The sequence below is a fragment of the Physeter macrocephalus genome, unplaced genomic scaffold (genome assembly GCF_002837175.3).
Source record: "Physeter macrocephalus isolate SW-GA unplaced genomic scaffold, ASM283717v5 random_8, whole genome shotgun sequence".
Taxonomy (NCBI): domain Eukaryota; kingdom Metazoa; phylum Chordata; class Mammalia; order Artiodactyla; family Physeteridae; genus Physeter; species Physeter macrocephalus.
In genome coordinates, this window is record NW_021145294.1 from 196,057 (window position 1) to 220,012 (window position 23,956).

At 48.7% G+C, this 23,956-nt stretch overlaps 1 protein-coding gene across 2 annotated transcripts in view; it reads right to left on the bottom strand.

Moving 5' to 3' along the window:
- DNAH2 (dynein axonemal heavy chain 2) overlaps positions 1–23,956 on the bottom strand; it is a 97,915-nt gene that overhangs the window by 55,791 nt on the left and 18,168 nt on the right. The window contains exons 7-27 of one of the 2 annotated variants that reach the window (XM_055082070.1): positions 23,485–23,676; positions 22,630–22,787; positions 22,064–22,151; positions 21,529–21,734; positions 20,961–21,090; positions 20,513–20,695; positions 19,792–20,006; positions 9,308–9,454; positions 8,349–8,505; positions 7,858–8,097; positions 7,375–7,563; positions 7,031–7,178; positions 6,370–6,562; positions 4,805–5,005; positions 4,550–4,706; positions 4,012–4,186; positions 3,445–3,608; positions 1,627–1,788; positions 1,423–1,526; positions 242–398; positions 8–90 (exon numbers count right to left, since the gene is read on the bottom strand). In XM_055082070.1, the coding sequence (XP_054938045.1) occupies positions 8–90; positions 242–398; positions 1,423–1,526; positions 1,627–1,788; positions 3,445–3,608; positions 4,012–4,186; positions 4,550–4,706; positions 4,805–5,005; positions 6,370–6,562; positions 7,031–7,178; positions 7,375–7,563; positions 7,858–8,097; positions 8,349–8,505; positions 9,308–9,454; positions 19,792–20,006; positions 20,513–20,695; positions 20,961–21,090; positions 21,529–21,734; positions 22,064–22,151; positions 22,630–22,787; positions 23,485–23,676 (3,449 nt within the window). The remainder of the gene's footprint in view (positions 1–7; positions 91–241; positions 399–1,422; positions 1,527–1,626; positions 1,789–3,444; positions 3,609–4,011; positions 4,187–4,549; positions 4,707–4,804; positions 5,006–6,369; positions 6,563–7,030; positions 7,179–7,374; positions 7,564–7,857; positions 8,098–8,348; positions 8,506–9,307; positions 9,455–19,791; positions 20,007–20,512; positions 20,696–20,960; positions 21,091–21,528; positions 21,735–22,063; positions 22,152–22,629; positions 22,788–23,484; positions 23,677–23,956) is intronic. The other variant, XM_024127751.2, reaches the window with a different exon arrangement.

Sequence of the window (23,956 nt, forward strand, 5' to 3'; positions counted from 1 at the left end):
TGTCTACCTGAGTCGGTGATGGCCCTTATCCTTGTAGGGGACTATGTCTAGCTGAATCACATCCCAGGTCTTGGCAATGTTTTGTAATGCCTGCGGAAAGAAATTGGGGAACAGATCAATCAGGTATTTCGTCCCCAAGGGTAACAGGAGCGGGGAGGGGCCATCAGATGATGAAAAGCTGGAAGCCTTTGTTCCAGGAAGCTTAGGAAATGAGGGACCATGGGAAAAGACTCTGTCATACCAACTCTATAGCCAGCGCTCTGGTTGCTGAGGCAGAGATCTCCCCAATTTTCTCCACATGCTGATCCATCCCAAGCTCCACGATCTGCTCCAAGGTGAAGCTTTCAGATTCCTGATCAAACTCCCGTTGGACCTCATCCCTGACCTGATCCCAGTGCCTGGAGCCAGGGACAAAAGGTCAGATCAGGACGCTGGAACACCAGAGCCTACTGGAAAGTATCAGCATCACTCCCCATTGACTTTCTCCCATTGGGATATTATGATTCCGTGTATTTATTAATTCACGATTCAACAGATATTTACTAAATAGCCTCTAAAATACAATCTTAGGCACTGTGGGGAACACAGAGACTGAGGTGCTGACTCTCTGGAGAGGGAGTTAGGACAGATGATTGCAGGCTCACTATAGATGATGCACTGGGCCAACTGCTTTACATGAACCATTTCATTTTCATGGCCACTCTATAAATGAGGACCACTCTATACATGTTATTCCATTTTCACATGCAGAAACTGAGGCTTAGAGAGGGTAAATAACTTAAGCAAATAAAGCGGTTAGCGTGATACTTAATTGCATAATACGTATTAGTGAAGCATTGCCAAAAACACTATGCTGGAGGCAATACCAAAGAAGTAACCTTACTTATTCCTAAATGAATAGATAGATAATTATTAAAACACCATTTATAAAATAGTTTATTCTAGCCTCAATGGTTTCAAAGCCCTTTTCTATCATGTGATAAATTCCAGATGCACTAAAAGAGGTAAACTTGAAAAGCAAAATTATAAAGTATGAGAAGAAAGTATGGAGAGAGTGTGTCTACAACTCTGGGGTAGACGGGATCCTCTTAAACAAGGCACAAAAGCAAAACCCCTAAAGGACAAAAGTTAGGCTTTGGGCTACAACATGCAAGTGTCTGTAGGACAGAAGACGTAAAGCTTAGCTCTAACAGACAACATAAATTGAGGGGAGACGGAAGGGAAAGAGGCAAGAAGGCCGGAGAACCCAGGACAATGTGACAGACAGAGGACGGCGGTGGGCTCTTGGGAAGCCTTCTTCAAGGCATGTGTTGGTGAACAGAGGGGCAGAGAGAGCTAGGAACGCCATGGAGGGGACAACCGGGAGAACCAGGTGACGGCCAGGCCAGGGGGCGACCCCCAGGAGCCGAGGGTCAGCCTCACCGCTCTCGAAGGGCGGGGTTTCGCAGGTCCGAGATGAGAGGCATGGTCCTCTTGAACTGCTCTATTTTTGAGCGAGTCGTTTCAATAATCTCCCAGTTTCGGTCCTGAGCAAAAGCGAGAGGTGTCGGAAGACCTGACCATCTTTCCCACATGGCCCCTTCCTCAGTCAGCCTGCCTGCGGCCCCCCACCCTCTCCCCACGCACCTTGTACTCTTTGGCCAGTCTGGTGAGGCGGCGAAACAGCCCGTGGGCCACGGTCTCCATGGCCTCCGTCTGCAGGGTCAGGAACCGGCCGGTCTTCCACTGGTTCCAGTTTTTCTCCCAGTCTCGAGTCATCTCCCAGACTTGCTGCAGCGTGTCCAACTCCTTCGTGGCCAAGAGCAGACAGGTGCATTGAGTGATGTGACTCTCGCCCTCCTCCTCCCTGGCAAACACGCAGGGCCTCTCCTCCTCTTATTCTGAGAAGCTTTTCCCTCCTGGCAACATACAGCTGCCTCCTCAGTTCACATTTTTTTCCCTCCACTCTCTTGCCTTAAGAGCGCCTCAGGGAACAAGCACATGAAAAGATCCTCGGACTTCCCTGGTGGCGCAGTGGTTAGGAATCCGCCTGCCAATGCAGGCGACACGGGTTCGAGCCCTGGTCCGGGAAGATTCCACATGCCGCGGAGCAACTAAGCCCGTGCGCCACAACTACTGAGCTCACGTGCTGCAACTACTGAAGGCCGCGCACCTAGAGCCTGTGCTCCGCAACAAGAGAAGCCACTGCAATGAGAAGCCCACGCACCGCAACGAAGAGTAGCCCCCGCCCACCGCAACTAGAGAAAGCCCGCGTGCAGCAATGAAGACCCAATGCGGCCAAAATAAATAAGTAAATAAATAATATTTTTTTAAAAAGAAGAAAAAGATCCTCGATGTCATTGGTCAGTAGGGACATGCAAATCAAAACCGCAGTGAGATACTTCATGCCCACTAGGATGGCTAGAACCAAAAGTAAAGGGGGGGCATGCTGGCAAGGATGTGGAGAAGTAGGGACCCTCGTACACTGCTAGTGGAAGAGTAAAATGCTATAGCTGCTGTGGAAAACAGCTTGGAGGTTCCTCAAAACGTTAAACATAGAGTTACCATATGATCCAGCAATTCCACCCCTACGTACATACCCACAAGAATTGGGATCGGGAGCTCAAACAAATACAAGTACGCACATAGTCACAGCAGCACCACTTAACAGTAGCTAAAAAGTGGAAACAACCCAAATGTCCACTGACAGGTTAATGCATAAAAAAAATCCATACAATGGAATATTATTCACCCATAGAAAGAAATGAGGTACTGACACATGCTACAACATGGATGATCCTTGAAAATACTACACTAAATGAAAGAAGCCAGACACAAAAAGTCACATATTGCATGCTTTCCTTTACACAGAATGTCCAGAATAGGCAAAACCCATGTTTAGTTGACCATTAAAAACCAGAGGGGTTTGGGACACCAACCCTCTACACAGTCAAGAGAACCTGTGTATAACTTATAGTCTGCCCTCCACATCTGCAGTTCATCCATATCCATGGTTCCCCATCCGTGGATTCAACCACAGATTGTGTAGTATTGTAGTATTTACTATTGAAAAACATCCGCGTATAAACAGACCTGCTCAATTCAAACCCATTGTTGTTCAAGGGTCAACTGTAAGTAGAAAATAGATTAGTGGTCGACAGGGGCTCGGGGGAGAGGGAATGGGGGGTTACTGCTAATGGGTATAGGGTTTCTCTTGGGGGTAATGAAAATGTTTTAGAATTAGAGGTGATGGTTACACAACATTGTGAACGTGCTAAACGCCACTGAACCGTTCACTTTAAAATGGTTCTTTTGTTACCTGAGTTTTCCCCCCATTTTTTAAAAAAAGCTCCTCATGTACCCATCTTCCTGTCCCTGGTTGTTTTCCCAGGCAGGTTGGAACCCACTCTCCTGCCTCCTGTCCCCTACCCTTGGTCACCACGAGGGCCTTGCTCGGCACACCACCTTCTCCAGGTTCTGCAGGTCCTTGGAGGCTGGCTGCTCGATCTTGAAGATGCCCAGGTTGGCAAGGAGATTGTTTTCTTCCTCCCGCATGGCATTCAGCATGGCCCGTACGTGGGCTATCTGCTCCAGGGCCGCCTGGTGCCCCACGTTGCTGGTGAAGGGGCCTGTGGGGAGTCCAAGGTGAAGTTCAGATTCCCACTCAAGGCCAAGGTCCCCTGAAAGGCCACCGTGGCTTGCCTACCTCTTTGTGGGTAAATCTCACTTCTCTCCTCCCACAACAGAAGGAAAACAAGAGGGAACGCATTGAAAGAATGCATTGAAACTACTAACTGTGGCTCGAGAGTCAGAAATGGGTGGGACATGAAAAGTCAGTGTAAGAAAACTGGAGAGGCTATGAGCTGGGCTGCTGCCTTCCAGCCAAGACTCAGCGACAACAGGAGTGTCACCGACAGATGTGCCGGGCTCTTTCCCCTGCTCAGCCTTGTCTGCACCTCCCCCGGGACCTAGGTTTTGAAAGACTGGGTCAAGACAAAGGGAAAGCCAGGGGAGAGGTTGCGAGATGGCTACCTTTGAATTCAAATTCTTCCAGAAGATTGTGTGCTTTCTTCTTGAAATCGTCAGCTGAGTGAATGAGGCCTGTCTTGAACTTCTCCTTGTGCCTCTTCAGCATTTGTTCACTGTCCAGCACAGCTTGCTGGAAGGCGACCCACTGCCCGCTGAGACTGTCCAGCATCTCCAGCACCTGGGGACATCACAGAGTGGAGGTGACCCACGAGCAGGAGCTCTGCCCGTCCCACCAACACTTCAAAGAACCCTTTTCCGATCCTCTGGACCAGCATCTGTGTCCAAGTTCCACATGCAATGAGGCCCAAAGAAATCAAGCAGTTGCTGGGCCTGAAAGAGATCCTCAGGGTGACCCGAAAGATCATTCGAGTTAGCTTTGGCTCTCAGAGGCTTTGGGGCCTTGCGCCTTCTCCCCCACCCACTTCTCTGCTCTCCCTCCTGACAGCCAAGGGTCTCCGACATGGGGCGTCAGCGTCCCCGGCAACCTGGGGCTGGAATGGGCCGGGCTCGGGTGGGTGGGCCGCGCGCCTTAGGAACTCACGCTGTCCTGAACTGGCACCTCGTACTTCTCGAGGATGGAGAATTGCTCGTGTATGGGAGGGATCTGGGTCTCCAAGTTGGGCATATCGTGCTGCAGGGTCTCCATGAGGTGCAAACTGACCCCCAGGTCCTCCAGCGTCTGGGGAGGGTGGCTGATTCTGCAGCGTGGGCGAAGAGAGCGTGGGCGGGCGGGCGGGCGCGAAGGCCGGGCCTAGCCTCCCCCCTGAGCAGCCCGAGCCACGCCCACCCGCCGTACTTCTCCGCGCTCTCCTGCAGGTAGGTGTGCAGCTCCAGGAGGCGCCTGGCCGCCATCTCCTCGAGCAGGGTCGTGAACTTGTTCTGCCACTCATTGCAGTGCTGCACCAGCGAGAACTTGAGGTGCGAGCAGTCCAGCGACACAAACTGGATGTTGAGGACCGTCTCCTCCTTCTGCACGTTATTAGCCACCTCCGTGTAGCTGAAAAGGCCCACATCCCCGCTAGGACGTCTTTTTCTTTGCAGACGTGCCAGATGCCCTGCCTGGGTGATACTTTCCTCCCAGCCAGCAGCGCTGAAGCATTCTTCTGTTCCCAGGTGTCTCCCACTTCAACCCGTCCCCCAGCAGACAGCTGTGATCATGTCATTTTCCCAACCGCTGCTTTCAGACTCCTCGGTTTGCATTCAAGGCTTTAGAGGCTCAGAGATCCGGGCTGAGTTCACACTGTGCCGCTCACTAGTTCTGTGCCTCCAGGCAGGTTATTTAACTGCTCTGAACCTCAGTCTTCTCATCTGTAACCTGGTGATGGTAACAGAACCCACCCTGCGAGGCTGCTGAGAGGATTAAGTTGGCTGCTGTACATATATCCCCCTGCTGACTTCCTTTCTGGATACTCACTGTTTGGTGAACATGCTCACGTGGTCCAGCTTCGTGCTGTTGTCTCTGCCTGGAATGCCCTCTCCCTGCCCATCTCTGCCTGCTGACGGCCTACCCATCCTGAAAAGCCCTGCCCCAAAGTCACTCCCTTCATCCACGTCCTCCTTCCCCTGATGCCCCTGCTGGAAAATTCTCTCTCCTTTCATCGAACTTCCCCGCATCTTGCATACCTGACTCACAGCGCTGATCACATGGAAGTTTGTATAAGAACACTGCGCGCGTCAGCACATTAAGTGCTTCAGAGTTCACACAGTGCTTCCACATATACGTAACAGTCTCACAACCTTATGAGGCCGGTAGTATAACACCTATTTCACAGGAAACGGAAGCCCAGAGAATGTGAATAACCGACCTAAGATGACGCGACTAGTAAGTGGTGGAGCTGGCATTTCAACTGTCCTCAAGATGCCACAGCCACTTTTCTTTCAGCAATATTCTTATCTTCCCTACTGCACTAGAGCCCTTGGGAGGAAAAAACTTGTTCATTTCTTTTTTTTAAATTCCTCACAACCCATCATAATAATGGCGTTTTTTGAACAAATGAAGGAATGAATGAATGAATAGAGGACAAAGAGACGGGAGTTCATATCAGAACTTAAGAATCTTCTTCCATTTAACTCCCATCTGCGTTCTTAAAATGAAAGTGTTCACATCTCTCACCTTTCAGATCCCTAGCATCTCTCCTTTCCCAGCAGGACCCTGTGGTACTCCACACCAAAGCAGCTTTTTCCCTAAATCTTGCCCAGCTCTTATCGGATCGCTATCCCCTTGAGAAACAAAGGTCCAGCGCCCTAGGTCCGGTGCTTGTCCTCTGGTTTTCTGCCTCTCCCCAAGTCTGCAGGTCAGACCTCCTCCTGCAGTGCTCCGCCTCTTCAAGACAGACCCTCACAGCCACCTTTGCTCCTTACCGAGCAATGTCGGCGTCAAAAGAAGAGACCGGCGGGTTGAGGCGCTGGTATCGACGAATGAAAGAGTCCTTGTTGATCTCCCAGATCTCCCGGTACATGTCCCAGGTCTTGAGGTAGTTCTGTAGCAGGGCTGCGTTGTTGGTCACGCCGCTGCTGATCTGGGCCTGGATCTTCTTGATGTCCTCATCCCGCTCTTCAAGACCCAGCAAAATGCTTCTCACTAACTTCCACCCCAGCCCAAGCTGCAGCCCAGCCCCTGGCCACTGCCCCAGAACCTCCCCTCCAACAGCACCTTCCCAAAGAAATACAGCTCAAACACGAGCATTAGAAAATGGAGGAGGAGGCCGAAAGGAAAAGAATGACTCTACTCTGTAGGATTCCGGTGTCTAGGGCACTTATAGCCCAGCCCCAGTCCCAAACAAGTCCTTCCTGGTCTCCCAACCCCAAACCCCAAACCCCCTGAGCATCAGTCACCTAGTTTTGACCCCCCTCTGTGGCCCTTCTCCCTTCCCCAATCCAGCCCTTTGACCTGGGTTTTCCACCAGTCATGGAGATGACTGGCCCAGTACGTCTGGAAACAGCCCTGGTCTCTCCTCCTGGCTCTGCCAGGTCCTAAGCTTTTGCTACCCCTGCACCTGGCGCCCTCCCACTGTCCACTCACCCACGATTGTGTAGATGGGCTCACGAAGAAACTTGCACTTGAGGAGAATTTCAGGGAGGTGGCAGAAGACAGAGATGGTGGAGAAGAGGTGGTTGCCAATGTCATTGACCACACTTGCCAAGGTCTGCAGAGTGGGTGAGAACTCCACCTGTGGGAGCACAGTGGAGAGGGCTTAGCACAGGCCCGGAAGGACACAAGCTCAGGACTTGGAAGGCTGGACACCGCAGAACCAGGCCTGGAGGCTGTAGGAGAAAGTCAGGGCCTAGAGCCAAGTTTAAGGATTGACGGAAACTGGCAAATAAAGTGTGATGGTTTCGGGGTGTTGGGGGCAAAGTGGTTCCCACCTGTGCCACACCTCCCTGCATGTCATTCTTCAAAATGACAAGGACTTGGAAGAGTGGGTTGGGGGTGGTCTTTCCATCCCCATTGATGGCCTTGGACAGTTCCAACAGTGACCACTTCACATTCAGGCGCAGGGCATCCTCTATCATGCGGTCCAGCCGAATCGTGTACAGCAGCCACTGCTGCTGAATCTGGTGGGAAGAGCAGGGGGAAGAGAACCCCTCAGGGAAGACAAGGCAGGTCCTGGGAAATGAGAACCAGCCAACAGGGAGGGGAACGAGCTGGTTCAATAGAAAGACGGGACGCCGAGTCCTGAAGGAAGGAGGTTTGAAAGGCCAAAGGTTGGGTGAATCCAAGACTAGAGCAGGATGTCTGAGAAGCACGTGGGGGTTGTGGGGAGGGGAAAGACCGAGAGAAGGGTCTAATGGGACTGGGGGAGCTGAGGACCTGCCCACCCACAAAGCCCTGGCCACAGGACCCCCTACCTCAGGGCCATCGTTCTTGAAGACTTCATAGGAGTTGGTCATGATGGCCACCACATCGTGGTGCAGGCTCATCAATTTCTGCTGCACCGCTGCCCGATGCTCTCTTTGGTCCTCCTCAAATTCCAGGTCCCTGTACACCCGTTTGCCACTAATGCGTACCAGTAGTGTCTCTGACATCACTTGGGCTCGCCAGCCAATGGTCAGAGTGGACTCCTTGAACTCATTCACAATCGTCTGCACCTGGAGTCAGACCCCAGCCATGGGGGAGTTTCAGCTTGGGAATAGACCCTCTGGGCCTAATTCTATCCTCCCACTGTCCTCTAGCTAGAGTTGCTGACATTAAGAAAAAAAAACTTCCCTAAGCACACTTCATTTCTTTCACACGACTCCCTGGTCTCTCCACCACTACCCATGACTCAGGTATTAATTACCCACATGCCAGCCTTTCAGTCTGCCTTGCAGACCTTTAGGGTCTAATGACCACGGCCCACCTTGCTGGCGTGTACGCGGCACTCTGTGATGAAGATGGCACTGGCCCCCTTCAAGGTCCAGTGCAGTTTCTTGAGCCCAGGGTGGATCTTCTTATCCAGGAACCGGATACGTTCTTTGAACAGGGCCTGCTCATCTGGGGACAGCATGGCAATAATCCTGCACATAAGAGGAGACCGGTAGCTGATAGGGAGCTATCAGCTCTGATGACCTCTCCTCCACACCAGGACACTTGGTGGAGAACTCTGAAGGTTCATGATTCTAGGCTAGAGCTTTCCAATAAGACTTTCTGCGATGACAGAAATGGTCTACCATTCGTGCTGCCTCGTACGGTAGCCACAAGCCACGTGTGGCTGTGGGGCCCTTGAAATGTGGCCTGTGCAAATGAGTAACTGAATTTTAAATTTTATTTAATTTCGATTAATTAACTTGAATAGAAATAGCCACATGCACCCAGTGGCTGCCATATTGGACCGTGCAGTTCTAGACACCCAAACAAGACTGCCGGTCCCATCCCCTCGGACTTGAACTGGGCTGAGAAAGGTACCCAACCCCGAGCAAAGCCTCACTCCAGAGATGAGTACAAAGGGTGTTAAGAGGAGTGCCAGCATGGCCTTGCTTTGTTCAATGAATCTTATGTTGTTCTGGGCCAATAAACCTAACGCCATCAACTTCCTTCCTAGAGAAGTCACCCAGGCCGACAGTATATATAGTCCAAGTACCCAGTGGCGGGGGGGGACATGGTGTTTCTTGCTCTCTACTCTAAAGCTAGAAGACAACACTGAAAGGGACAGGAATAATCGTAGGGCCATACGCCAGCGCATGGGAACCTTTTTTTTTTTATTTGAGATGGACAAAACGTGAAGGACGCACCCTGTAGGAAATGGACAACATCATGGGGCGGATAAGACAAAGAGGGAGCATGAAGTGGCATTCAGGAGGGCTGCAGCGAGGGCCCCACCTGTTGTAGTCCCGAGCAACGAGCAGCAGGTTTTCTCGAAGAATGCGCAGGTCCTCGGCACGTTCAGCCACATTCACCACGTAATGGGGCGTCTCAAAAAGCAGCCGTTCCCAGTAGTCGATCTCCACAAAGAGGATCAACAGGGACCTTGGGGAGGAACAGAGGCAGAGCAGCTGCGGGGGCTGCCCAAGGGCATAAACCGGAACCAACACCCGACCAAGAGGTACGGGGCTGGGGCGCATGGAGACCCTTAAAGGTAAGCAATGAAGCAGAACCTCCGATTAAAGAAGGCGGACTGGACACGTTGACTTTTGCTCCCCTCCCCAGATAACCAAAATACCAGTAAAGGGGGGTTTCGCTTGTCTAAGGCATAAGCCCACAAATACAAGAAGACAACAACCGAAAACATCTGAAAGTGGAAAAGCAGATGGATAGGAGGAGAAGAGGAGTCCTCAGCTGGCGCTGGAGACAGCTAGGAAGCCTCTTTAGAGGCCTGGGGACAGGTGGCTCCAAGTATCTCAGGAAAGGGGTGAAGGTGGGACTATAACAGGAAGAGCAGTTGAAAGTTTAGGAAGCAGCTCTACCCATGTCCCCTCTCCTACTCTACGTAGTTAAGCAAGTTGCCCTCCCTCACCCCAGCCTAAGACTGAAGGCTTCTTGTCTCAGGAGGCAGTGCAGAGACAAACAGAGGGTCTTTGGACTGGGGAACCCCAGGCCCAGTTGAAGGAGAGAGTAATACACTGGGAGCAGGGGTGGTGAGTCACCGTGAACACACTGAATGTTAAGATCCCCGCCTCCCTTTCCTGCCCAGAAACCAGCACTCTGGCAGCTGGATCTACACCCTCTGGAGCAAAGTTTGAAAGATGGTTCTCTGTGACCTCGGACCAGCCTAAATAGAAAAGTCCCACGGATGATGACTTCTGGAGTTGCCAGGAAACAGCGCACCCAGACAAGCCTGCAGTGAGGCTCCCAGTTGAGAAGCCCCCTTTTTCCTGCTCAGCAGAGCTGCCAGTCAGCTTTCCAGCCCCTGTCCCTTAAATATGGACAGACAACCAAGGGTTACAGAACACTGGTCTCTGTCTTTCCTAGCACAAAAGGTGGGAGCCAAAACAAACAGAAAAAAAGCAACCAGAAGGGAAGGAGAGGGGACAGAGGTTGTGCAGAAAGAAGACGGCCCACCCGCAAAAGAAAAACAAACAAAACCACCTCGAACATCCTCAGAGAGAGGTAAGAGACAAAAGAGCATCCGTGAAACAGAAACAAGATGCTAGAAAAGAGACACCAAGAGAGCTCCTGGAAGTTAAAAATGAGAGCAGAAAATTTTTAAATCAAAAGAGAGATATAAATTTGACAGAAATCCCTCAGAAAGTAGAGAAAGAGACACAAAGATGGAAGGCAGAGAGGACTTTGCATGAAAAAGAGAAGAGAAAACTCCCTGTGAATAATTCTTTATATTGATTATATGCTGGCATGATAACATCTGGGAAATAGTGGGTTGAATATTAAAATTAATTTCACTTGTTTCTTTTTCCTTTATTAAATGCAACACCAGAAATTTTTAAACTGTGTTTGTGGCCCTCGCCCTAAGTGTCCTTTGCCACCTCACACCCAGTGACCTTCCCCTCCTCCCCACTCAGTGGCTACACCCTGGAACTGGTGTTCTGCCACCTCTGAGGTAACCACGCAGACAGCCTCTGCCCTGCTTCCAGCACGTGCACTCAAGTCCTCCCAGTCTCCTGTTGTCTGATCCCATGGGGACGTTCAGGCCGCTGACCCCTGGCCTTTCTTGCTGCCTATTTGTCCCCTTCCACCTCCACCTCCTCCTCCGTGGACCCCGCCCACTCCCACTGCTGTCTTGCCAATTCTCACTCTTTTGCCTCATTCCTTAGTCTAAGCCACCTGGCCAAACGCCAACCCTGGCTCAATCCACTGTCCTCCCCGCCAGGCCCAGGTGAAGGTGGCCAAGCAAGGCTGGAGAAGATCACATGACTACACGGATTAGCACGCTGCACGTTCAAGGTCTCCGGTCCCAGCTGGCCTCTCTGGGCTGCATCCCTGGGGTTTCCCCAATCTGCTGTCCCTCTTGTTCTCACAGTGACCATTTGCGAATCCTCTGCTTTCTCAAACTTGGTCTGCCCCTTGCCTCTCTGCAGAAAGCCCCACCTCCTCCATCAAAGAAATACAAAAGCCACCAGTTGAGAACTCTGTGCGCGCCCTGCTATAAAACTTAAAAATGTACCTGACTCCACACCTATGATTTCTCCCATATATAGCAGAAGAAGCTCTCCTCCCACCCAAGGGCAAGCCCTCTTCCTGGGCTCTATGTTCTGATCCGGTTTCCCCCTGCGTTCTCAGATGCCATCTTCTCCAGCTCTCCTACACCCTCAACCTACTTGTTCCTTCCCATCCACATTTAAATAAGCCAGGTGTCTACAATCTTGAAACAAAAACAAACCCCAGCCTCCCCTCGACTCCATATCCTCCTACAGGCCTGCCCTCTGTAAAGAACACTCTGTGCCCCCTTCACAGCCTGCCTTCTGTAAAGAACCATCCTCCCCTTCCTTTCCTTTCTTCCCATTCCTCAGTCCCCTGAGAGCTGTCTCCCACCTTCCCTTCTAAATCTGCTTTCATCAACTTCACCCAGGACTCCTTGTGGGACTTCCTGTAGCTAAACCCCGAGGCCCTCCTCAGCCTTACCCCTCCCTGACCCCTCTGTGGATCTTCACATCCCGTGGACTCCTCGCCACCTTCCTCAGACACCCTCCCTCCCTGGCTTCTGAACCGCGGTCCTCCTCTTGTCAGCTCTGCCCTTCAGTAGAAGCAGGCTTTTCTTTCCTGGGTCCCTTGGAAATCACATTCAGCTGGCTCTGGAGACTCAGCAAAGCATCTGCTTCCCCTGCAGCCTCCTCACATGCGGGGTCCTCAAGGTTCTGCACATCCAACACGCTGGCCCTGGGTGATCTCATCCACTGCGTGGCTTCAGCTGCTTCTCTAAGCTGAGGACTCCCAGATCTACATGGAAACGGCACCATCCCACTGCCTGAACCAGAACTGCGTGTCCTCCCTCACCCTGACTTTCCAACATACAACCAACTACCAGCTCCTTTGGTTTTTATCATCAAAAGACAAAGTTCGGGAATTCCAATCTCTCCAAGGCAAGTGTAGCTCAAGTGCAATGGTAAATGGCAACTGAGTTTCGGCCTAAAGTTGAGTGAAAGAGCGAGTGGTCAATCTAAAAGAGCCACTGCTCCAGGGTTCCAGGCGTTTGCTGCCAAATGGGATGTGGGCCCAGTGCGACTGCATTGTCTGATTTTTCAAGGGAGGCCAGAAAGTGGGTTTTTATATAAAATCTCCTGAATTTGAAGTGTGGACAACTAATTCAACTGAAAAATAATTATAAGTGGGGTTGCTTCTGGACTACTGGCCACGTTCTTTCCTTGACCTGGGTTGATAGTGGCAAGAGTGTTTATTTTTTACCTAGTTGTTAACTTGAACATGTAAGTTTTAAATAATTCTCTGTGTGTATGATACGTTTCATAATTTTTAAAAATGTTTTTAAAAGGAAAAAACTATTTTAAACAAGGAGATTAATTGTAAAAGGGACTGGGTACAAAATTAACTTATTAAAATCAAAGTTTTCCAATATAAAAACTATAACCCGTTCAACAATATCATGGAGAAAAAGAGACCCATGATAATTAAAACAATAAAAATAAAATACCCAAAATTAACAGATTATCAAAAGATATTAATATATATTATAATGTTTCTTATTAATTGGTTAATATGTATGGAAAAACTGTCTAACGAACGAAAGAACAGTATTTAAATAAATTGAAAGAAAAAAAATGCTATTCTTGGATAGAAAGACTCAGTCTTAAAGATGTGCACTCTTAGGGCTTCCCTGGTGGCGCAGTGGTTGAGAGTCCGCCTGCCGATGCAGGGACACAGGTTCGTGACCCGGTCCGGGAAGATCCCACATGCCGCGGAGCGGCTGGGCCCGTGAGCCATGGCCGCTGAGCCTGCGCGTCCGGAGCCTGTGCTCCGCAACGCGAGAGGCCACAACAGTGAGAGGCCCGCGTACCGCAAAAAAAAAAAAAAAAAAAAGATGTTCATTCTTCTTAAGTTAACCTATACATTTAACCCAATCCTTGTTCCCCCAAAAATAGGAACAGTACTATTTTTGGAACTAAACAAAGAGATTCTAATGTTCTTATGAGAAATAGATTATTTAAAATATCCAGGAAAACTCTGAAAAGGAGAGTAATGAGGACAATAATAAAAACAATTTGGTCCCTGCACATGAATAAATAGACCTACCTGAACAGAATAGTGAATCCCAAAATAGACACAGACATACTTGGGAATTTGTTATATTATAAAGATAGCAGTTCAATAAATGAGATTGGGTCAACTGACTAGCCATCTGGGGATAGATTAAAAAAAAAAACAAAACCAACTCAAGTTGCATCGGCACTTCTCTCCCGAAATCAAAATAAACTGCGAATGGATCCAAGAACCAAATGTAAAGACTAAAATCACAAAATACCAGAAGAAAATACATAATACTTAAAAGTTTTTAAATCTTGAATAAAAGTCATTTGATTTTGTAAATCTCTGTGGTTTCTTCTTTTTTTTTTCTTAAATGAAATTGCACTTTTTAATCACAGAGGATAAAAGGCCCCATAACCTGACGATACTCTGATGAAACTTTACATCCTGAATATTACTGAGACGTTACTTTCAAAGAACATTAAGGTGAAAATTCCAGAATATTTTGTGTCTGTTCTACCAGGCAAGCACTAAATTAACAATATAGGAAATAATATCACATTTCAAGTTTTCCACCTTTATTGGAGAGGATTCTCCCATTGAAGGAGATTATTATCAAGTGCTCATTTGTGATACATGCTTTAAGAGATTGTGGAGATCTCCACTAAAGTACGTGTTATTTTTGAAACTGTCAAAATTCTTCAAAGTGAATAAAGCTCTCCCAAATACGAACGAACAGTGGATTATCGGACATTTAAGGAAAGCCTCCAACACAAAAGAGAGCAGCCAAAACAAAAGGAAATTACTTTCAACCTAGAATTCCAAATCCAGCCAAAAATGACCAACTGGTGTAAAACAGCTGTTGTCAATCATGCAGGAACCCAAAACCTTTACCTCCCATGCACCATTTCTAGGAAAGCTACTGAAGAATGCACTCCACCAAAACGAGGACATAAACCAAGAAACAAGGAAGACAAAGGAAATAGGCAATCAAACAAGAAAAGAGGCTCACAGAAGTCCCAGGGTGACACCTGGGTAGCAGGCCTCGAAACCAACCAGTCGGACTGAAGCAAGAGGACAGGGAGTTCCAGGAGGGATAGTGCTAAGAAAAACATGAAACCAATAACATGCCTGACAAGTCAGATAGCTAGGGAAAATATTATTCAAAGGGGTTTTATTGGTTGGTCTGGAAGAATTAATGACAGTGAATAGTGTACTTACAAAAATAGTGAGGTAATTGTTAATTCCAAAAAGAGCAAACATCACACAAGCAAGGAAAGAACCAGAACAACAGAAAATTACTAGGCTCAGCAGTAGACAATACTAACAGAGTCATATTAAGAAAAACACTGAATATCAATTTAACCAAAAATTGTGTCATAGATATACCGGGAGGATGGAGGGGTATAAATATGTATGGGAACATTTCTAGTAGCATAAACGTATTCTCGTACATTCTTCAAGCCGGAGGCCTTGAATTTGACTCTGTCAACATCTTGGCAAGCCCGCTTGGGTATGTATACTATCCAACAGTGCACGAAAATGTTTCTTCATCTTCTCAACTTGACAAGATTTTTCAAAATAACTTTGAGGCAAATTACCAAATTTTAATTTGTCAGTCAACACGATGAATTTGGAAAATACCTTCCTGATGTTGAGCTGAAAACCGTGTAAGGATCTTTTTTCACAGTGATGCTAAGGCTTAGCCAGAAATTTATCAATAAGTTTCTGGAATGCAAATTTATTTTCTTGATAAATAAAATTTCTTTTAAAAAAATCAGCCTGGGGAATAATTTTTGTAAAATATTTTCTGATTTGTCCTCAGACAAGAGGTCAGGCAGTAGAGGTAGGACAGGGAAGCTGGCTGGGTTTAGTGCTGACAGCCCAGAATGAACTGACAGGATGGAGAAAGTGCTATCAGAGCAGGAGAAAAGGAGGAAGAGGAAGTCCCATACGCAAAACATGGACAGACACCGATGTCCCCTGTCCTGCTCTGGAGAAGTCCCACTACACAGAGGAGTCTGCTACATACACAGCAATAACACAGTTCTTTTCAGCCAGGGTACAGACGACGTCTGGAATATGTTTGTGTTAAGTACTATCTGTAAGGCTGGTCTGGCTGTAAAACGTGGTAAAAGCCAATTTGGACTTCAGAGTTCAAATATTTGGGATATAAGGTGGGATAACAAAACCCCTTGTGAGATAAAATAGGTGCTATTAGGGACTGGAAGGCTCCCAGAATTAAGGGAGAGTCAGGTAATTCTGAGGACAATCAGGACATTTGAAGAGCATGCTTATTTCAAGATCTTATCTAGACCACGAACACAAAAAAGTAAACCTGATAAAGTTATCTGCCCCTCCTTGGAGGCGTCATACGTTTTGGAAAAGCTGAAACTGTCTTGGATGTCTTTACTGGTTTAATGAGCCCAGACTTTTCAAAATCCTTCCCCGTGATCATGGCTTTTTTTTTCCCCATACATTATTTACTGGATTGAGGTAGTTTTATCATAAAGCCACAAAAATGTAAAGCAGCTTAAAACAGATCTCTCTAGACAACAACTGCCAAAGGATGGGGGTAACTCTTCTCTCTGGAAGAAGTGTTTTAGCCATTATTTGGGTTTTGGCTAAACCCAGGCCATAAATATTTGGCCCAAAGTTGTCTTGTTAAGCTCTACTGTAAAGATTATGCAAATGGTGTTTGAGATAAATATCCAATGTGTCCCTCAACAAGAGATGATCATGGCAGACAGAAAAGTTGTCTCCTAAGTTTATCCTTGCTACGTGGGCACTAAGCTCAAACATCAGGTGGACACACCACTGTGGGGGGAAGGGAACAAGATGCAGGAAGCCTAGCTGAAAGCCCCCAGCACGGAATATTCAAGAACCCTATGGAAACGGTACAACTTCTAAGTCCATCAGTAGTGGGTTGATGGATTAAATTACAGTACAGCAAAATCATGGGATGCTATAAGCCGTGGAAAATAATTATGTAGTTCTGTACATACAGAATGGAAAATCTCCCACACATATTGTTAACCTTAAAAAAAAATCAAGTTGCAAAAATACTGTTTATAGTGGGATCCTGTTTTATGTGTGCAGTGTGTATTTTTGATTACATGGTAATCATGGTTACCTCTAGGGAGTGGGGCTGTGTGCTGGATTTTCAGTTTTTCCTTTATATACTTCTACATCAATCTCTTTTTTTTTTTCTTTCACAGTGAGCATGCACTACTTTTGTAGTTTAAAATTTTTAATTTAAAAATTTAAAAAGATTTTAAAAATTAAAAAAAAGCAACCATATGAAATGGGCGGGGTGGAGTGATAAAAAATATACCAAATCTTTAACAATGGTTATCTTTGGGGGAATTTTTTTCTTCCTTCTACTTTTCTGCATTCTGCAAATCTTCTAAAAGGATGAAGAATTTTATAATGGAAAAATTAAATAAATCATTTTGAGAACACTTTGAAAGTATAGAACAGTGAGGACAGTATGCCACTATTCATGTTAAAAAGTATACTTAGATAGACATACACTCTTATCCCTGGGATGTTACACAAGAAACTGGTAACCTTGACTCTTTTTTTTTTTAATATATTTTTTTAAATTTATTTCATTTTTAAAAGAATTTTTGGCTGCCTTGGGTATTCATTGCTGCACGCGGGCTTTTCTCTAGCTGCAGCTAGCGGGGGCTACTCTTCCTTGTGGCGCACAGGCTCAGCAGTTGTGGCTCGCAGGCTCAGTAGTTGTGGCTCACAGGCTCTAGAGTGCAGGCTCAGTAGTTGTGGCGCACACGCTTAGTTGCTCCGCGGCATGTGTGAACTTCCTGGACCAGGGTTCGAACCCGTGTCCCCCGCATTGGTAGGTGGATTCTTAACCACTGCGCCACCAGGAAAGCCCCTTGACTCTTTCTTTAGAGAGGAACAGTTAATGGGGAACAGCACTGGAGGGAGATTTTTCATTCTCAGCCCTGACTTTTGAATTTTAGAACATGCATTTATTACCCCTTCTAAAAGGTGAAAATGTTTTAAAAATTAAAACTATTATATCACCTTGCAAAATTTGTTTTGAAAATACTGTGTTCACACCAAGTTTTATGAGGCAATTTTTTTGAAGGGAAAACAATATTTCTTGATTGTTTATTTTTTGCAACGACTGTTACATGTCATCTCGCCTCATGACCATATCAGAAAAGGGTTTTTTAAGTAGATAAGGAAACTCAGTCTCAGGGGAATGCAGTGCTTGCCTGAGGTCACACAGCAAAACAAACCTGCTCCAGGCTTCGAACTCTAGTCTGCTTGGCACTGACGCTTATGCTTTGTTCACTCTCACAGGCTGGCCCTGAGGATTAGAAAGAAGTAGCCACCAAGCAGTGCTGACCTATGGCCCCTCTTTACCTCTCTCTCAACTCTTGTTTTCTCTCATACTTAAAATGTAAATAGCAATCACTGACGTTTAATAAAATTCTGTTATTTGAATACAATCGTTTAATTCATGGGAAAAGGGCAATTGGTGGGCTGTGTGTGCTCATATTCATGTGATTCCAAGCATGTCTGGGTGCCTCTCCAAACTCAGTGTCTTCGGGGGTACCCAGCTTGATGGGACAATGTGTCTTGCAGATTCAACCTCATCATGTGGTTGCAAATGTCACAGCCAGGGTAACCCTGGCCTAGTCTCCCATCTCTTCAAAATCTTATTATTGATTCATGAGGCCATTTTTTGGGGATCCTGCTTGGCCATACCTCAAAAAACCATGAACCCTATCAAAGCAGATCTCGACACCCCTCCTTGGTCAAAGGCTTATCTTAAACCTCTTACCCTCGTCTTCACCTGTTTCCTGATCCGTGTGGCTTCTCACTACTGCCTTACCCTCACCTCTCTGACCTGACACTCAGCACTGTCTCTCTGTCTCAGTTCTTTTGATTCCGTCCTCAGACATCATGTGTCATCTCCTCCATGGTTACTCTGCCTTTGGCTCCCGGGGAGACACACTCAGTGTCTCTGTCCCAGGCTCCATCTCCACGTGGGCCCTCTCTGTCAAAGCCCCTTCTATATACATTGGCCCCAACAGATAAGGACATTCCATGAGTTAAAGCCAAATCAAGTAGCAACAGCCTAGAAGCGTGGGAAGTAAACTTTCTATAGGGCCTCGCTGATGACTAGAGGGAGCCCAAACCAATCAAGGAGAAAGTTATTTCCTTCCGATTAGGAAAATGCTGTCATCAGAGGGTTTGTCATCTCGGGACTTCCCTGGTGGTCCAGTGGTAAAGAATCCGCCTTATAGTGCAGGGGACGTGGATTCGATCCCTGGTCAGGGAACTAAGATCCCACATGCCGCGGGGCAAATAAGCCCACGCACCACAACTACCGAGCTCACGCGCCTCAACTAGAGAGCCTGTGTGCTGCAAACTACAGAGCCCACATGCCCTGGAGCCTGCATGCCACAACTAGAGAAGAGAAAAACCCCCACACCACAACTAGAGAGAAGCCCACGTGCCGCAACAAAAGATCCTGCACGCCTCAACGAAGATCCCGCGTGCCGCAACTAAGACCCGATGCAGCCAAAAATAAATAAAATAAATAAATAAAAAGAAGGTTTGTCATCTCTGTAGTCAGCTGCCTTTCATAGCTCCTTCTTTATTTCTCTCTTCTGCATATCTTCTATGGGAAGGAGGCCTGGCTCCAGGGCAGAAGTGTTCACTTACTGAGCCACAGAGGGCAGGGACTTCGCCACTGGACACATGCCCTGTGCCCATCTCGGCTTGTAGCATGTGGAAGGCACACGCTATATATTTTTGAATAATTAATAAATGGATTAATTAAATTTAAAACAGTGGTGATATGAAAATGTCATGATTCTAAAGCTGTAGGAGAGGACATGATCTGACAGCTCATCAGTTCTCAGGAAAGGCGCCTTGTTGGCTCACAGTTTGGAAGGTTTCGCTGAGCCATCGCGGCCACCTAGTGGCAGAGCACCTACATGACTGGTTGAGTAGGTTACTGGGGTTTTTCTGTTTTCAATCAGTTTTTTTGAAGATAAAATGTGAAATTAAAATTAAGAAGTGGTAGTAAACATATTACGGGATAAGAGAGATTTAGAAGAATGGAGAGAGAAACCAAGAGATAGGAGTTAAACTCTGGGGAGTGTTGGGGAAGGGAAGGGCACTAAAGACAGGACACGCAGCGCGGGAGGGAGTCACGGAGGGTGTCGTACTTGTCAAAGTTCACGTCCAGCATGCCCGCCTTCTCCTGGCTGATTCGTAGCAACGGTGTATCCAGCCGCCGAATGCAGTCCTTGTCCAGCGTTGATGTCCAGTCTTGGAAGGTTTTTCGAACCAGTTCGTCAATGGCCTGAACCATCTGCTGATAGGTGTGTACACTCTCTTCTCCTGTCCCGATGTGGGGCAGGAAATGAGCATTGGAAAGACACTGCGGGGGAAGAGCCAGGGATGGCTGGAGTCACCTGCCACATTCCTCCGTGTCACCATCTCCCTGAGACCCCCATCCCCGCCCCCCCGACACACACACACAGATACTCCGACATTATGTGGAAGACTCGGAGGGAACGTGGAGCCCAAAGGAAAGGTGAGAGGAAGAGGCCACGGCACAACAAGAGAGGGAGTCCAAATGAAGAAAGAGAAGCACAGAGATTCAGCTCGAGGAAAAAAGTTGGGAAAAGGAAGTCCATCACAGGAGGTGAGGGATTTAAGAGGCACAAGGTCGAAAACTAGCATGAGTCCTTCCTCAGGACAGATCACTACGTCTGCCACCCTGTGGACAGACCCAGTCTCGATCAGGAAACCTCTCCAGGGGGACTCTCTGGAGGGAACCCCCCGCCCCTACCCCCCACCCCACTCCCGCCCCAGCACTGGGCTTAGCCTGCAAACTCTACCATTGCCGCACTGAGAACAAGTCCTGGAAAAGGCCAGGCTTACGTTCATGACCCTGTCGATGCGACGCCGTAGGATCCGCACCCAGTGCGCCTGCCCCGAATGCTGGGCCATGTAGGGCTCCAGGTAGGGCCACTTCTTGCTCAGCTCACGGTTCACGAGGGCCAGTTCGCCATTGAACAGCATGTAGAGATCCACCGCCTTCTTGTCATATGTTCGCTTGATAGTCTGGTGAAGAAGAGGAAGTTGACAACACACCCAGGGATGCGGGTTCCCTGCAGCTCCATCCTGGAGGAAAGCTACACCCCTGCCGTGTGAGTCCCGCTCCCAAGGCATCCGGACACTGGGGGAACAGTGGAAGAAAAGAAGCACTGGCCATTTAGGACATGGGAGAGAGCATGAGTGGAGGTTGGATGGTGTCTGGAAGGACCAGGAGGAACTGAAGGAAGGCATAAGAGAACCAGGGGTGGAGGAAGCAAGCGGGCAGCCGCACCTCTCGGGCTGCAAGCCTGTGGAAGGTGTCCAGCAGTAGCACCCCGTGCTCCACGTCGCGGACTAACTCGAAGGCGGAGGTGATCAAGTTCTGAGTCATCACCTCCAGGTCCTTGACTCCAGCCCGGAACCTGCACCGTTAGAGGCATGTTGAAGGGTGGGTGCCCTCGCCTGCCCCCAAGGACATCCCCTGAGTAAGACTTCTATGCGTTACGTACTGAGGGCTTCCTAGGTGCCAGGCACTGAGTGCTTTACAGGCACTAATCCATTTATCCCTCAAAACAGTGCAATGAGGTAGGCTTTATCACCAACCGTATTTTATAGGTGAGGAAACAGAGGCCGCAGCTGGTAGAACAACGTACGGAACTAGTCTGTGGCAGAACCGGGATCCAAGCCCAGAAAGGCTGGCTCTGGAACCCCGAGTCTGAGCCGCCACCTCCTTCCTTGCACTCCCTCTGCCCTCCCCATCCCTGAAGCGTGGCCTCCACGCTTCCCCAGTACACTCTGCTCTCACCTCCCTGACCTCCCTTCTCCGCTCGACCCCGGGGGCCTGCCTGTGATGCTCTAACCTATTGTAGTCTTCGTGCCAAGAGGTGTTCTTGACGTCCAGGATGCCCCCGCGAACAGCTCGCAGCACGTGCAGGTTTTTGTGGAAGATGTCCTCAATCTCCAGCAAGTTCCGTGTTATCTGGGGCCCCTGGGCGCCAGAGAAGCAGGGAAGGGGACCTTGCTTGCCATCTTCCCAGCGGGCAAAATGGAACTGACAGTCACATACCTGCAAAGAAGTCAGCGTGAGGCTTCCTGCCCTCCTTTCTGAACCTCTCTGTCCTGAGTTCTTTGGTTTAGCTTTAAGTGGCTAAAAACTAAGGAGGACCAACCAGATGCAAGGGGCTACCGGGGTGAATTTTAGCTGCAGAATGAAATATGAGATACTAAGGCAGTGATAACAGGCAGAAGTCCCAAAGCACGGGATGGTGGTCAGGCACACGGTCATGTGAAAGGAGCCCAAGCAGCAAGTTCTATGTGTAGCCTCAGCCCCAGCTCCCCCAGCTCCTGGAGCGTCTGCTGTCGGCTTTGAGTCTCCTTCCCCGACAGTCTTCCCACCTCGATAAGGTCCTTGCAGCGTTGCACGAAGGCATCGACCTGGGCAAATATGCTGGTCTGGTCTAGGACCCAGCCCCAGCGGGAGAACCTGTCGGAAGAAAGACTGACCAGTCAGAAGCGGGAACATGAGGCATTAACCAACCTGCCCAGGCCAGGCTAGAAACCTGAGTCCTAGTTCAGGGGGAGCCTTAGAAAATGAGACCCCAAGAAACAGTTTTCCTGAACCCCAAGAGAAGAAACTCAAGGTGAGGAGAGACAGAGAGGAAACAAAACATCTCAGTTCTAAGAGAAGGTTTACACACAATGGAATTTTAGACTTCAGGGCCAAGAAAGGAGGAAAAGACCAGGAGGGATTCCTGGGATCAGGCAGAAGCTTATTAGAGTTAGGAGGACCTATGGCTGGGAGCTAGAATATCCGCATCCACAGAGAAAACTCGGACCCATGTAAAAACTCTAGAAAAATATAACGCATAGGCTTAAAGTGCAAGCAAAAGGACTCAGAATCCACCCGCAATAGGAACGACAAGGTGGGTAACACACAGGATATTAGGGGAGGCCCGTCATACTGGGTATGCATCTGCACAGCCTGTAGGTAGTGGTCTCTCCAGGCATGACAACAGGAGATGCAGCCTTGTAGGTCTTCCTTGCTAGAAATGACGTATCCCTCAAAGATCCGGTCCAGGGAGATGGCGTGGCAGCACAGGCGGATGATCTCATTGCTCATCTGCAGACGGGGTCCCAACAGCCTCAGTTCACAGCCTTAGTTGCACCCCACCCTCTCTCAGAGTCCCCAAGACCACGCCTCGGGTCTCAGCCTCCTACTTCTGGATTTGGCTCCCGGTACTCCTCTCGCCCCTGGTCCTCCACTGCTGGCATGGCAGCACCTCTGGGTTCCACCTCCACTGCCTGCCTCAGCCCAGCTGTGCAGCTGCATTTCTAGCCAGCGATCGGCTCAGCGCCCTTCCCCCACTCTTTGGCTCCACTGCCCTCCAGGAAATGTGCCGGCTCCTGCACCTCAAAAGTCGGTGTTCCTTCTTAAATCTGCCTCTCGCCCACTGCGAGTTCCATCTTTGGAAACGAGAAAGAGTGGGTCTTCCCCTCCCGTACAACTCAGCCTGGGAGTCTGTCCTTTGTGCCCCCCTCCCTCCCTGCACTCCGTCTAAGCCTCTCTGCAAAGCCTCTTCCCGCCTGGGCTACGTCCGTCTGGAAGCAAAATGTCCAGTCCAGGCCCCAACTCCAAGCATCACTAAAGTTGATGATGCAGGCAAAAACCTGTGGTCTCCGTCCGACCTGAGGGGCATTCCTCACTACCTTTTCACCGCATATGTCTGCTGGTGAATTCCGCCTTCTCCAGAAATCTGCGTCCTCTTAATACGGCCACCCCCTTATAACCCTCTGTCCCACCCTCTGCAGACACACACCTTCCGGAAGAGGGAGGTCAGTCTCTCCCGAGTGTTGTAGTGGGGAGAGTTGACCCAGATGATGCGGATGAGACTGATCAGCCTCGGGAGTTTACCAGAGATGTCCTTAGGCCTCAGGAAAGCCAGCTCCTGGTAAGGTTCTTTCAGGATCGACAAAAACGTCAGGTTTGACTGTGCTTGACAAAATCCATCCTGGCAGTAAAGAGAAACCAGGAGAAGACTTACCCCCTGGAAAGAACCGGTTCAAAGCGAGCGCTTCTGATCCTCCTCAAACCCCATCCCGACTTGCCTCTCCCGGGAAGCATTCCCAATTTAACCCTACCTGGTGCCAATCACCTCAGGTCTCTGCCACCCTTCAGGACCGGAGCTTGTACATACCTACTTTTTTTTTTTTTTTTTTTTTTTTTTTTTTTTGCGGTACGCGGGCCTCTCACTGTTGCGGCCTCTCCCGTTGCGGGGCACAGGCTCCGGC